Source organism: Chiloscyllium plagiosum, chromosome 9 (genome assembly GCF_004010195.1).
Source record: "Chiloscyllium plagiosum isolate BGI_BamShark_2017 chromosome 9, ASM401019v2, whole genome shotgun sequence".
Lineage (NCBI taxonomy): Eukaryota > Metazoa > Chordata > Chondrichthyes > Orectolobiformes > Hemiscylliidae > Chiloscyllium > Chiloscyllium plagiosum.
In genome coordinates, this window is record NC_057718.1 from 66,474,344 (window position 1) to 66,489,908 (window position 15,565).

Genomic DNA, 15,565 nt, shown 5'->3' on the forward strand with positions numbered 1-15,565 from the left:
CATTGTTCAAAATAGGTGGACATCTGGGATGCTTGGGAGTGGAATGTCTCCTTGTCCAAACAGATGAAATGGAAGAATTGGGAAAACAGGATGGAGTTCTTGGAGGATAATGGGTGGGAAGAGGTGTAGTTTTTAGATTAGATTAGATTAGATTAGATTACTTACAGTGTGGAAACAGGCCCTTCGGCCCAACAAGTCCACACCGACCCGCCGAAGCGCAACCCACCCATACCCCTACCTTTACCCCTTTAACCTAACACTACGGGCAATTTAGCATGGCCAATTCACCTGACCCGCACATCTTTGGACTGTGGGAGGAAACCGGAGCACCCGGAGGAAACCCACGCAGACACGGGGAGAATGTGCAAACTCCACACAGTCAGTCGCCTGAGTCGGGAATTGAACCCGCTGTGAGGCAGCTGTGAGGCAGCAGTGCTAACCACTGGGCCACCGTGCCCTGCTGGTAGTGGTAGTCTGGTTCTGGTAGTTGTGGGAGTCTGAGAGTTTATAATAAATGTATGTCTGTAGACTGTCACCAGAGATGGAAACAAAGAGGTCAAGAAAGGGGAGGGAGGTGTCCGAAATTGACTATGTGAATTTAAAGGCAGGGTGGAAGTTGTTGACAAAGTCAATGAACTGCTCTAGTTCAACCTGGGTGCAGGATGCAGCACTGACACCATCATTGACGTACATAATCTTGGCGAAAGTGAGGACTGCAGATGCTGGAGATTAGAATCGAAAGTGTGGTGCTGGAAGGCAAAAGCCTGATGAAGGGCCTTTGCCCAAAAAGTCGATTCTCCTGCTCCTCGGATGCTGCCTGACCTGCACATGATTTAGTCTACTGCATTCGCTGCACTCAATGTGGTCTCAATAACATTGGGGAAATAAAGTGTAGATTGGGTGACCACATTGCAGAACACCTACATTCTGACTTTAAAAGATCCTGTGCTTCCAGTTGCCTGTCACTTCACCGCACCACCCTCTTGCCTGGCCAACACCTCTGTCAACACTTCTGTTTGTGGTGCTCCAGTAAAGTTCAGCTCAAGCTGGAAGAACAGCATCTCATTTCTCGCCTGGGGACCCTGCAGCCACCTTGACTCAATATTGAGTTCAACAACTTTAGGGTTTGAGCTCTCTGATGTCCTTAGTCCAAACCCCACAATCAGGCCTTGTTATCGTATTGTCCAATATTACATGCACCCCATTATTAGCCTCTAACAGTCCCCATTAATATTTATTCACCACCTAGCTAGATCATTATCCATCTCTTTGTCTATCCAAATGTGTTCCCTCTTTGGTCTTTATCCTGACCTATCGTTTACTCCTTATCCCTTCCTCTCGCCCTATCCTCTGCATATAAACTGACATTTCCTTAGCCACTATCGGTTCTGAGGAAAGGTTACTCAACCTGAAACACTTACTCTGATTTCTCTCCACAGATGCTGCCAGACCTGCTGAGCTTTTCCAGCAATTTTTGTATTCGTTTCCTGTAACTGAACAACTCCTTTTTTGAATGGAGCAGTTCCATTTGCTCTATTTTAGTCTGAGCCTTTCGAAAAGCTAGCGAATTTTCAAAAAATTAACTCCAGTGCATCTACTGGTTAGGCACCTCTTTTAAGACCCTAGGGTGAAATCCATCATGACGTGGGACATTGTCAGTGCACAGCTCTATCCATTTGTTCAGTACATTTACCTGATGATTTTCAGTTCCTCTCTGCCTTCCATCTCCAGATTTACAGCTCCTGTTGGAAAGTTGATGTATGTTTTTCAGTGAAGACAGGCAAAATATTCAGTTATATCATCTGCCATTTCCATGTTATCTAAAATAAACTGTCCAGTCTCTCTTTTTTTGTTAAAGAGGACCAACTTCATTTTACCTCCTTTTTCTTTTTAATTACTTGTAGAAACTCTTGTTATCTATTTTCTTTACAACTAGCATCCTTTCATGCTATTTCTTTCTCCTGATTAATCCTTTAGTTGTCCTGTGCTGTTCTTTAGATTTTGACATTCATCTTTGCATAATTGTTTCTTCAGACAGAGTGGTTGACAGGGATTGTCTGGTTGAGCTTGTTCCCACTTTGAACTTAATTCGTCTCACTTTCTTCAATTCTGTGGGTACCCAGTTTCACTTTGCAAGGTGCAAATCTCTTACACTGGTATCTAGACATATGCATCAGATTCTGCTTCCTGCTGTCATTCTGAACTGGAAACATTCATTTTGCTTCCAATTTCTTTTTTGATTTCCCACTTTAATGGCTTCCTGTATTACGTTGTCATGATCAGTTAACTTATCCATCCTACAGCCCTCACCTTCAACCAAATGAGTAGTGAGGACTTCAGACTTTTTGACCAATTGCAAAAGCTGAGGTCTTGCACTCCTGTCTTCTGGATCCCCTTACCTGCCTCGTGAGTCACATGCTCCTTGACCACTGACCCAATTTGAAGATCCCATCCTAATAGATATGACAGCTGTCTGGTGCAAAATATCCTGATAAATTATTTTTTCTGCCATTGATGTATTGTGTTGTCTGTAGTTCAGTTCCTGCTCATAAAATGGAGCTGAAGCTGTCAATCTGTTCATTTACTGCAGCCACTGACATTTGAGAGCACCCAAATTCTACAATTGTGACACAAATTGCTATTTTAATGTGTTTTATCCACTGTTTAAGTAACTTATTCAAGTTATCCATTTCTTTTTCTGATATATTATTAAACCTATCAAGATCACTTGTACTATTTAAACACTTAGGAATAGAACAGACTAATTAGCCTCATCCTCTGCAGTAGAATAAGCACCAACTACTCGCAGGTTCAAAGAAACGTAAAGGAGTTCATTCCTCTCCTAACTCCCTTACTCACTAAATTGCTAGCATTCTTTCCAAGTTGTCTCTAATTCTATACTACAGTTGAGCAATGGAAAACCAAATTTTAGTTGGTTGGCTAAACTTCCGCTTTAGCCCAGATGTTGTTACCTTTGTTTCTCTTCATACTGCGTTTATTATTTAAAGATTCAAAAGGACAAGATATGACTGTTCTAACACGTGACTCCTCACAACTGTAGTGTCTTTGCCAATTACAATAGTGTTCTTAGATTGATATGTCACCTTATGCTTTGATTTCTGGTTTACTGTCCCATGTATCATGACATCAACTTTGAGTTTTTTAAAAAAAGTGTAATTGCCCTGCGTGCCTGAATTGGCCATTGACCCTGATGCACGCAGATGAATTTGTGAAATGTTGGTGCTGTGGAAACCTTTAGAGGGCAAGGATGAATCTTTTGCTGTGTTGGTGGTAACTTAGTATAATTACATGGGGAATAGGAGGATAATTTTAGAAGTTAATGTAGAAGGGTTTAATTCCACAATCTGTGAGTGGGATATGAATGGTACTTGGATAATTTACAATGCATATAGAGTAATACGCAAAAGTAGGGTAAGTTTTTCAAGTATTGGGGTATTTTATCGGAAGTATGCATGTAATATAAAGGAGACACTGAATGGAATTTGTCATCTTTTGAGGCTTGTTGCTGGTTTCATTCGCTTCCAAGTGACAACCCTGCCTCTTTGTGTGTGCATTTCCCTTGCATTGCTTAGAGGTGACATTTGAACCATTCAAAGCCTTAAAACAAATACTACTTTCCTTCAAAGGCACATTCAATCCAGAAATATCGTCCTGGTGTTTTTCAGGGTATGCATTATCTTTTAAGCTAGAATGCGCCTTTCGTTCTTGGACAAACTAATCAGTGTCTTGGTATAAAAGTAGAAAGTCTGAAAAATAATTTAGATTTGGCAAGATCTGTGGAGAGAAAAACAGAGTTAATGTTTTGAGTTCAATATAACTCTTTTATGGGGTGTTATCTCTTGTGTCCAGGCAAATACTTATTCCTTATTTAATAGCACTGCAAAATCCAGATTATCTGGTCATTCTCTCACTGTTGTTCATGAGCTGCTTGTGTGCAAATTGGCTGTCACAGCAAACAACTTAATTGAACAAAACAGTTTATGACATCCTGTGATTGAGAGAGGCACAAAGTAATTACAAGTCCCTTCTTCTCCTTTTTAATTACTCCTTTTTAAGTTTATATGTAACTTTCACATGTTTAAATCTGATCATCTTTAATCTTTCCCAGTTCTGATGAGAGTCATCAATCTGTGTTAATTCTGTTTCTGTAGAGAGTGTGGTGATAATCCAACAGTTAATGAAAGTTGCAATGTACATTAGGAAAAAGAATACAGTGGAATTAAATTTAAAGCTGTAAAACTAATGAATACTCAAGGCTCCTTTTTGATAGCACCTCCCAAACCTCCAACCTCTACGACATGGAAGGACAAGGGGAGCAGATATATGGGAACAACATACCTGAAGGTTCCCCTCAGAGCCACAATTCTGACTTGAAACTGTATTACCCAAACCACCCCCCAAAATCGTGTCACTGGGTCAAAATCCTGGAATTCCCACCATAATAGTCTCTGTCCACAATATCAAGTATCTGGCTGCTGGAGGCATGCTTGAGCTGGGGGTGGGTGGAAGGAAAAGTACCCCAATGGTGAGTACCCCAACAGGTTATTAGCAGGAGTTAACTCAGGCTGTGGTCATGCCCATCATCCAGGCATGATGTGCGAGTAAACCAGGCAATGCAGCAATACATCTAAATGAAATGGAGGATTAAAGGTTAAAAATCTATTGTGAATAAAATTTGCTAAATAAATTCTATCACACAAATGTTTCTTTTGGAGCCACAATCTTACAGTTCAATCCGACCATACTAATTCTCCATCAAACTCCCTTTCCTTGCCAGCTTGGCAGGACACTCATGAGACTATTCCTTTCAGGCCTGCTGGAAATATACCTACAGGGGCCTACCAGTTTGAGCTGTTACCAAGCTCCAGCCCCTACATCACTGAATCTGAGGACTGCACTCTTCTACAAACAACACTAAAATCCTGGAATTCCCTCCCTAATGACATTTGGGATTTACTTATACGAAATGGATTGTAGCAGTTCATAAATGCAAATCGCCACCATCACCTCAAGTGCAGCTCGGGATGGAGAGTAAGTGCTTGTCCAGCTAGTGACTCCCACATCCTGCGATGAATGAAAACAACTTTGCTGTATTTGCAAGGACTTTCTGGCTTGTATCCTGAAAGTTAATGATAATGCTTCACATTTTAAAAAAAATATATTTTGTTTTAGTGTGGAATGTAACAGCAAGTTGAAACAGCTTACAAATATCTGCAACTCAATACAATAAATTTTTGTGGTTTGCAGTGTTGCTTTTTTTTTGTAATTAATAGGTTCTTTTGTGTAAGATTGTGCACTTAACTCCAAATATTTATCATTTTTGGAACTAAAGCACCAACTTTGGCACAAAATTTCTTTGGTAAAAAAGATTTACTTTCTTTGCTTCACCCTTGAAGGTTTTGCAGTTGCTGGACAGGTTGATGGAAAGCAGCACAACAATTCTTTGTTTGTGAGTGATGTTCTTCCTGATGGTCTCGCCTATAGAGAAGGTACGATTACTTTTAAAAAGATCTTATGCTCGCTGAAGTAGCGGGTTTTAGCATTAATGTAACACTCCATTTTACCATCCAGCGTCTGAACCTTTAATGGTTATTCTGCAATCCTTGCAAAAATAACAGTTTGGTTTCTGAGTGCGGACAATATTGCTCTTGACTGGTTTTCTCATAGTGGAGTAGTATGCAGAAGCTCATTGTCCAGGTTTCTATATACAGTACATATTGGTTGAGCATCAAAGAGCTATATATAGATGCTGCACACTCATTGTTTAGGTAATTTTTTTGAATGCCTTGCTAATTATCATACTGTTTATCCAACAATTCTGCATTAGCAAAGATTTTCTTCCAGTTAAATTTTGGGAAAACTGGAATCCTTGCTTTCATTCCCCCTCGGAGTTCCATCCCTAAATCTAATAATGATCTGAGATCAAGCAAGCCTGTTTGTAACATTGGTGTCACATTTGTTCTCAAGGGGAGCTTCTGACCTCATGTTCATGCTATTACTAAGAACATCTATTTCCACCTCCTTCGCATCACCCAACTTCGCACAAGTCTCAGCTTGCCTTCTGCTGAAACCCTCATTTATGCCTTTGTTACTTCTAGACTCAATTATTCCAGTGCATATCCGCCTGGCCTCCTACATTCTACCCTCCATAAATCTAAGGTAATTCAAAATTCTGATCCCTGTTTTAACTTGCATCAATTCCTGTTCATCTGTCACTTCTGTGCTCACGGACTTACATTGGTTCCCATTCAAGCAAAGTGTTGACTTTAAAATTCTTGTTGTTTTCAAATTCCTCCATAGTCTTATAATACTTTACCTCTGTAATCTCTGCCAGCCCTTTATTCTGCTGAGAATCTGCACTGCTCCAGTTCTGGCCTATTGGACTTTTCCAATTGTCATAGATCTAATATTGGTAGCTATGTCTTCAGCTTAATTGGAAGCTCTGGAATGCCCTCCCTATAACTGTCCACTCTTCTAGCTTGTTTTGCTTTTGTAAAACATTCCTCTTTAATTGAGCTTTTAGTCATCTGACCTCGTGTATATGGCTTCTGTTGTACTTTGTTTTGTAATGCTTTCATTAAAGATACTATATCAGTGAGATAGTATTAGGGTCTAGGGGCATGTTGGTAATGTCCCTACCTCTACACAGAATGTAAACGACCCATATGTCCAGAGTAGATGGGACGATGTTTCTGAATGGGTTGATTAAAACTATTTATAAATAAAGTAGCTTGTTCAATCAACTTTTCCTGTGAGGGTACCTAGTTCAGGCGATACCATATAGTGTTGTGTCAGGCACCTGATATTCCTGTGGCATTTAAATGGGACATTAGGAAACTTAACAAAAATACGTTTCAACAAATCGGTTCCATGTGCTTGTGTAAAATTTCTGTTTGCTATTTTAACAAACTATAGTGTTTAATGATTTATGACACATTTATATGAGCTAATAATCCTGGTAAAATTAATGATTTCATTCATCTAGATTAAATGTTTTTTTAAAGCTGAGGAGGGAAATTTGAAGTAAAAGTAGAATATGGTAGTTCAGCTAACATTCAGAAGTTGAGGGTAAATTTGCAGCTTGGGAGAGGAGACTTCCTTTAACATTGTTACTGTTCCTGTTTTCTTTCCGTTAGGTGCAAGAGTGGGAGATGAGATCTTGATTATAAATGGTGAAATGGTTGCTAATCTACACCATGCACAAATTGAATCGTTATTTGCAGAGAACCACTTAATACTGACTATCAGAAGGTTCTCATTAGATTGCAACCAAATGCCAACAGACTACAGCGATTCACTAAACCACATGATGTCCCCGCCTCCTTCTGACCAATCAAAATTGCTGGTTGAGTTTATTGACAACCTTCTTCCTGTCCCTTCCGGTGAGTTCTGGGTTTCTTTGTAATTACAAAACTGTGTCATGTTTTTAGAGAAGTCATGGTGTATTTTCTCTTTAAAAACAAATGTGACTTTTTTTTTCAGATGGCAGATGATTCAGAGCTCACCCTGAAATCTAAACATCAGCTTTGTGACCTTTGTTTATCTGGTTTAAATCTCCTGAATTGTTGTTGATAAGACACTTTGAATTGTTTTGCCGTTTGTTCCTCTGAGTCTCGGAGATACTTATAGAAGAAATTTTCTACGTGCATTTCTAGAGTAGTGCAGGAACTAATGCTGTAATCTTTCATCGTGAGGCACTATGGATTTTGGAATGTGGCATCAGTGAGCAATAAACAAACTTCATTAGCTGGAAATGACTGGATACATAAACATAGACTATTAAAATTGAAAATATTGATTTTCAAGTACAGCACAGCAATACAGTTTGACTAAATTGATGCCTGTTTATTTCATAATTTGCTACTGAAGAGTTAAATAGTTTCTTTCCTTTAGCTTTTGATCTTGTATGTGCTATTTATTTTGGTGCCTTTTGCAGTGTCACTTGTGATATGACCGATAGGGTGATGCGACTTGGCATGTCTTTGCGCTGATTAGAAAGGAGGTTTTGTGTGAGGAATTGAAAATATAAATGACCAGTGGTACACACTCAAATATGAAGGACATCTAGAACATCAAACTTAGTTTTCAATCTTGGGGAGAGGAATACCATTCATCCCATTGAGTGCATAGTGGCTCACTGTAAGGCAATCTGGTCAGTTTTGTTCCCTGATTGTAGCTCTAAAATTTTATTTTCCTCAAGTGACCATCCAGTTTCCTTAAATATTTGGATCGTCTTTGGCAAAGTTCTCCATAAATATTGCCTGCTCCTTTAAGAAAGTTTATGATGTTGGACCGCCAGAAGATTCATCAAGTTCTACATTTCTATAAACTGACAACACCAGTGTTGAGAAGTGTAAATGAGAATGGAATTCCTCAGATCCAGGTGAGGGCGGTGACTACCTAGTGGAACTATCGTTGGGCTGTTAATCTAGAGACCTAGATAATGTTTAGAGGACCTGAGTTAGAATCCTGTCACGATGGTAGAATTTGAATTCATCAAAAAAATCTGTAATTAAGAATCTAATGATAACCATGAATCCATTGTTGATCATTAGTGAACCAGGTAGGTTTTTCCAATGTGCTTTAGAGAAGGAAACTGCCATCCTCACCTTGTCTGGTCTACATGTGATTCCAGATCCACAGCAATGTGGTTGACTCTTAACTACCTTTTGGACAATTCGGCATGAGCAATAAATGCTGGCCTACTAAGCAACACCCTCGTCCCATGAATAAGTAAACAGAAAACACACAGGACATTTAATGTATTTATGCATCTTATGACATTTCACAGGAGCACTGTCAAATGAAATTTAATACAAAAACACATTTGACAAATGCTCGCCAAAAGATATGTGCCATATACAGTGGCTTGAAGAAGGTGGAGACATAAACAATAAGACGTAGGGGCAGAAGTAGGCCACTTAACCCATTGACTCTGCTCTACCATTCAATGGGATCATGGCTGATCTGATAATCTTTAACTCCAGTTTATTTCCATAACCCTTGATTTCCTTAATGATTTGTTTTAGATTGCATATACTTAACAGCTCGGCCCCAACAGCCCTCCTTAGTAAAGAAAGTCATAAATCGATACTTTCTGCAAGAATAATGTCTTTCTTATCTCTGTTTCAAATCAACCACTTTTATTTTGAGATTATGCCCTCTAGTCCCAGACTCCCCCCATTGGGGAGCAACCTTTGAGTCTGCCATGTCAAGCCTCCTGATAATCCTATATGTTCCAATAAGATCACTCATTTTTTTCTAAAGTTGAAACTTTATTGCTGGAACAGCACAGCAGGTCAGGCAGCATCCAGGGAACAGGAGATTCGACGTTACGGGCACAGGCCCTTCTTCAGGAATGAGAAGAAGGGCCTGTGCCCGAAACGTCGAATCTCCTGTTCCCTGGATGCTGCCTGACCTGCTGTGCTGTTCCAGCAATAAAGTTTCAACTTTGATCTCCAGCATCTGCAGACCTCACTTTCTCCATTTTTTTCTAAACTCTAATGAGCACAAACCTAAGTGACACAACCTTCCCTCAAGAAAATGCCTTTATATTTGCAATCAACTCAGTGAATCGCTGTACTTTCTCCAGTGCCAGTTTGTCTTTCTTTGCCTAAGGGAACCAAAATGATCAAAGTATTCCTGCTGTGGTCTGATTAGTAACTTACACAGTTTTAACAAGTTGTTCCTATTGTTATACTCCATTCTATCTGAAGTAAAGGTCAACATTCAACAATTTATTTTCCCTATTGCCCCACTGATTGTTTAATAGGGATGTTGAGTCTTTTTGACCTGAAATGGTACTATTAAGTCAGGGATGAGTAAAAGGTCCAAATCTGAGACACACAAAGATTGGTTGGAGTTAAGTGGTAGCAAATGTTACCAAGATGGAGGAAGAATGTAGCCATAGAGAGATTTGCAGACAGGGATGAAAATGTTAATATTAAACTGGCAGTGAACATGGGACAGCCATCACAAGGGTTGATAAGTGAATGGGAATTGGTGAGAGTTCAAATACCCCCTATAAAGGTCAGAATAAGGTCAGGTTTATGGAGAATGCAATATAGGAAGGTGCTCAGAGGAATTGGGTCTAGAGTTAACAAAGGTATGGATGAGAACAACAGATAAACTAACCTGGTGACCTGGCAATATTTGAGGTTGAATAGGCTGTTTTTACAATTGAATGTATTTGGATTGAGTGTTCAACAGTTAGACATTGAAACTAGGAAATAGTATTATGATGAAGTTGAAATTTATTAGTGTGTGTATTTTGGTGTCATTTGATAGAGTTCTGGGTTGAGTGTGTGGGTTTGTGTGTGTTTGAAGTTGACATTTGGCTTTTGAGAAAAGAGCTACAATACCCATAATTCAATGTGAGATGGTTATTCATAGTTCCTAAGGAATTGCCAAGAGGGCTTAGGGAGAGAACATAATTGTTTGAGAGAAGCATGTATCAAGCTGAGAAATTTTTGGCAGAGTAATAAGCTAATTATGTTAGTACATTCTACTCCTGCGACAATTCAAAATCCCTCCTTAATGTCCCTGGAGACCTTACTTTAGGTATGATTTTATTTTCCTTAGGTTACTTAGCCTAAACATTCTCAGTTAAATCAAAGTGTAGCTACTTATTTAAAAATATATGCTTCTCTAATTTACAGCAATTTGTAGACAGTCCCTAACAGCAATTTCATCTCAGCGAAATTAATTTTCCTGGGCTGTCACTTATTGTAGTGATTGGAAGGAAGTCATCCAGGTGGACCTCATAGAATGAGCTCCTTAACCGGGGCTGTTAACCTGGTTCAATCAGGGAGTCCTGGCTGAAAGATATAAACAGGGTTCTTCTCACCCTTGCAGCTGGCTCTGTGCTAACTGGGTCAATGTCATGTACTATGCACATGTAAATAAAGAGTGACTTGGTGACGTGATACCAGCCTTTGTGGAGTTATTACATCACTTTGTTTTTCTCACTTAGCTTCAAACTCAGCTGAGCTGCTCCCTCACAGTTCCCACAACTCTCCTATTCCTGGCTTGTTGTCAGGAAGGTTAGCAGGTTTCCTCACAAACTACCTGGAGTGTTTGGGAAGAGAAGCATCCAGGTTGATTTACTCTGGGCTCAGAAGTTGCTTGAGAGAGAAGCATGCATCAAGTTCCAAAGTGCTAAGAAGTCTTTCAACAGAGTAAAGTGTACTAAGCAATGTTCCAAAGAAAAGTAATTTAAACTAGAATGATGTTTTATTAGTCCCAGATTGAAGCGTTAAAGATACGTTCTGTGAGAAAGAAGTGACGTTTTTGAAGCTTATATAAAGTTAACTGTGTCAGGGACGGTATAGCACTGTAAGGAAACTAAGTTGGGAACATTATAATAATAATTTTTAAAGAGTTATCTACACTTCCATCAGTGGAATCGAAATTTTAATCATTTTACACCCAAAGTATTCAAGCAAACAGTAAAATCTCTCTCTGAAATAGGGTATTAGATGTTTGCAGATTGCAACAATAGTGGCAATCTATATTCCTTTATAATACAGATTCATAGATTTTTAAACATGCAATAGAAATGATCCAAGCATGGTACAAATTATTCCTTTTTTCCTCCTCTTTATCTTTGTATTGGACAGGGGATGGCACCTTAGGGAAGGGATGGCATGTTAGTAGTATTGCTGGGTGAGTAATCCAGAGAACTGGCTAATGCTCTGGGGATCTGGGTTTGTATCCTATTCATGCAGATGGTGGATTTTGAATTCAATTAAAAATCTGGAATTTAAATTTTATTGATCATGAAACAAGTGTCATTTGTCAGAAAAATCCCATCTAGTTCACGAATGCCCTTTGGGGAAGAAAACTACCGTCCGTCCTTGATTTGGTCTGCATGTGACTGCAGACATACAGCGATGTGGTTGAATCTTAACTGCCTCTGAAATTGCTTAGCAAGCCACTCAGATGTAATAACTACTGGAAAGTCTACAAAAAGCAATAAAATAAGATGGACCACCAGAAACGGTGGTGGAAAGGGTTGGCACAGTGGCTCAGTTGGCACTACTGCCTCAGAGTGCTCGGGACCTGGGTTCGATTCCAGCCTTGGTGACTGTCTGTCTGGAGTTTGCATATTCTCCCCCTGTCTGCATGGGTTTCCTCCAGGTACTCCAATTTCCTCCCACAATCCAAAGATGTGCAGGTTAGGTGAATTGGCCATGCTAAACTGCATTGTGTTCATTGATGTGTAGGTTAGGGTTAAATGCAGAGTAATAGGGTAGGGTGGGTTACTCTTCGGAGGGTCGATGTGGACTTGTTGGGTCAGATGGCCTATTTCCACACTTGTAGGGATTCTATGATTCTATCAAACGGCAATAACAAACACAGCTCTGGTGAACTCCCTCAGACCATACTTCCTTACTGACACCCTGGGTCTAGTGCCAAAATTAGGAGACCAGTCAAGCATCATCATGGCATAGTTATACTTACAGAATCATACCTTACAATGTTCCATTCACTACCATCACCTTCTTTAGGTATGTCCTACTGAGCTAATGGGGCTAAGTGGCACAGTGATATACAGTCAGAAGGAAATTACCCTGGGAAACCTTTACATTGACTGTAGACACCATGAAGTGTCATGGCATCGGGTTTCATGTTTATTGAATTCAAATTATACATCTACTGTGGGGGGATATGAGCTCAACTACCCTGACCATCATTTGAGTCTCCGGATTACTAGGTCAGTGATAACACCATGTTGCCGCCACCACCCCAATGTTTGCTAATTAACACATACCACCTGTTGGCTGTTTAATCAATAGTCCTCCATGTTGAACAACATTTGGAGGAAACGTTGGGGAGGCAAGGGTGCAGGATGTGCTATGTGAGGGGGGGACTTAAATCTCAACCAATACGAGTGGCTTGGCAGCAGCAAGCTGGTCAAGTACCAAAGAACAAAGCTGCTGGATTGGGTCTTCAGCAAGTGGTGTGGGAACCACCAAGAGAGAAAAACATGCTTGACCTCCTCCTCACAAATCTTTCTGCCACAGATGCATCTGTCCATGACGGTATTGATAAGTGTGGCAATTACACAGTCCTTGTAGCAGCAAAGTCCTGCATTGTGAACTGAATGGAATAGATTAACTCTAATAGCTCAAGACTAGGCATCCACGAAATGCGATGGACCATCAGCAGCAAGATTATACTCTAATGCAATCTGCATCGTCCTAGTTTGGAATATCCCCAACTCTATCATTACCAGCAAGCCAGGAATCAACCCTGACTCAATCAAGAGCACTCCTCAAGAAGGGTTACACCTAATGGGTTTTGAGAGGGTTTGTAGCTCAGGTTGAGGTTCTGGGTGTAGGTTTGCTCGCTGAGCTGGAAGATTCGTTTTCAGACATTGCATCGCCATACGAGGTAGCATCTTCAGTGAGCCTCTGGATGAAGCACTGGTGGTGTAGCCTGCTTTCTATTTATATGTTTGGGTTTGTGATGTAATTTCCTACGATGTCATTTCCTGTTCTCTGCAGGGGATGGTAAATGGGACCCAGAGTTCCGGTTGGAATGCCATGCTTCTAGGAATTCTCATGCAGTCTCTGTTTGGCTCGTCTTAGGATGGATGTGTTGTCCCAGTCGAAGTGGTGTCCTTTCTCATCCATATGTAAGGATAGTAGTAAGAGGGGGTCATGTCTTTTTGTGGCTAGTTGATGTTCATGTATTCTGGTAGCTAATTTTCTGCCTGTTTTGACAATGTAGTGTTTGTTACAGTCCTTGCAAGGTATTTTGTAAATGACATTAGTTTTGCTTGTTTGTAGAGGATCTTTCAAGTTCATTAGCTGCTGTTTTAGTGTGCTGGTGAGTTTGTGGGCTACCATGATGCCAAGAGGTCTGAGTAGTCTGGCAGTCATTTCTGAGATGTGTTTGATGTAGGGGAGAGTGGCTAGACTTTCTGGGTGTCTTTTGTCTGCTTGTTTAGGTTTGTTGCTGAGAAATTGGCGAATTGTGTTCTCTGGGTATCTGTTGTTTTTGAATATACAGTATAGGTGATCTTATTCTGCTCTGCGTAGTTCCTCTGTGCTGCAGTGTGGTGGCTCTTTGAAATAATGTTCTAATGCAGCTTCGTTTGTGGATGTTGGGATGATTGCTTCTGTAGTTCAGTATTTGGTCCGTGTGTGTTGTTTTCCTGTAGATGCTCGTTTGAAGTTTCCCATCAACTGTTCGCTATACTGTGACATCTAGGAATGGCAGTTTGTTGTTTTTTTTCTCCTCTTTAGTGAGTTTTATGCCAGTAAGGGTATTACTGATTTGGGTATTATACATCAAAGACATCTAGGAAATGACTGCCAGGCTACTCAGACCCCTTGGCATCATGGTAGCCCACAAATCCACCAACACATTAAAACAGCAGCTAATGAACTTGAAAGACCTTATACAGACAACAAGCAAAATTAATGTCATTTACAAGATACCTTGCAAGAACTGTAACAAACACTACATTGGACAAACAGGCAGAAAACTAGCCACCAGGACACACGAACATCAACTAGCCACAAAAAGGCATTACCCACTCTCAATAGTATCCTTGCATTTTAAAATGAAATGGAAACTGCAATTTTGAGCAAATTCCCTAATTTCTAACTTGCAAACAGCACTAAAACAAATGAACACTATTAAAAAATGTCTTAAATGTTTTGCTCAACAAATTCCAATTAGTTTTATTAGAAATGTCATCCCTGCCCCAAACATAATAAATCTGTGTTGCCTTTTCTGCTCAGTTGTTCCTCCTTAATTATAGCTTCCAATAACCACCCCAACAACAGAATTTAGATAGGCAGGTTTCTTTTTAAATGCGGATTTACTTTGCAAATTTTCAGAGAGAGGAGACTATTTCTAAATTGAGGCAGCGCTGGATGACTATGGCTAAAATATATGCAATTCCCTGTCATGCTGCTGCTGCTAGTCCTATTCTTACCAGGAGATTTGCTGTCATAGTATATCATGTTCATCTATCTTGAACGTGCACTTTAGATTTTCTTTAATCACTCAATGTCATCCATTGTCCCAACTATGTCTAAATCAACCTTTTTGTCTCTTAGATTATCTTTTAAGACCCTTAATTTGATCAAGGTTCCCCATGGGAGACTGATTAGCAAGGTTAGATCTCACTGAATACAGGGAGAACTAGCCACTTGGATACAGAACTGGCTCAAAGGTAGAAGACAGAGGGTGGTGGTGGAGGGTTGTTTTTCAGTCTGGAGGCCTGTGACCACTGGAGTGCACAAGGATCGGTGCTGGGTCCTCTACTTTTTATTATTTACATAAATGATTTGGGTGCGAGCATAAGAAGTACAGTTAGTAAGTTTGAAGATGGCACCAAAATTGGAGGTGTAGTGGACAGCGAAGATGGTTATCTCAGATTGACCAGATGGGCCAATGGACTGAGAAGTGGCAGATGGAGTTTAATTCAGATAAATGCAAGGTACTGCATTTTGGGAAAGCAAATCTTAGCAGGACTCTTACACTGAATGGTAAGATCCTAGGGAGTGTTGCTAAACAAAGAGACCTT

General features: G+C 40.1%; 1 protein-coding gene across 6 annotated transcripts in view; it reads left to right on the forward strand.

Moving 5' to 3' along the window:
• Nucleotides 1-15,565, forward strand: part of LOC122552912 (rho guanine nucleotide exchange factor TIAM2) — a 370,627-nt gene that overhangs the window by 251,812 nt on the left and 103,250 nt on the right. For all 6 annotated transcript variants that reach the window (XM_043696131.1, XM_043696135.1, XM_043696133.1 and 3 more), the window contains 2 exons: nt 5,418-5,510; nt 7,158-7,403. In XM_043696131.1, coding sequence (XP_043552066.1) covers nt 5,418-5,510; nt 7,158-7,403 — 339 coding nt within the window. The remainder of the gene's footprint in view (nt 1-5,417; nt 5,511-7,157; nt 7,404-15,565) is intronic.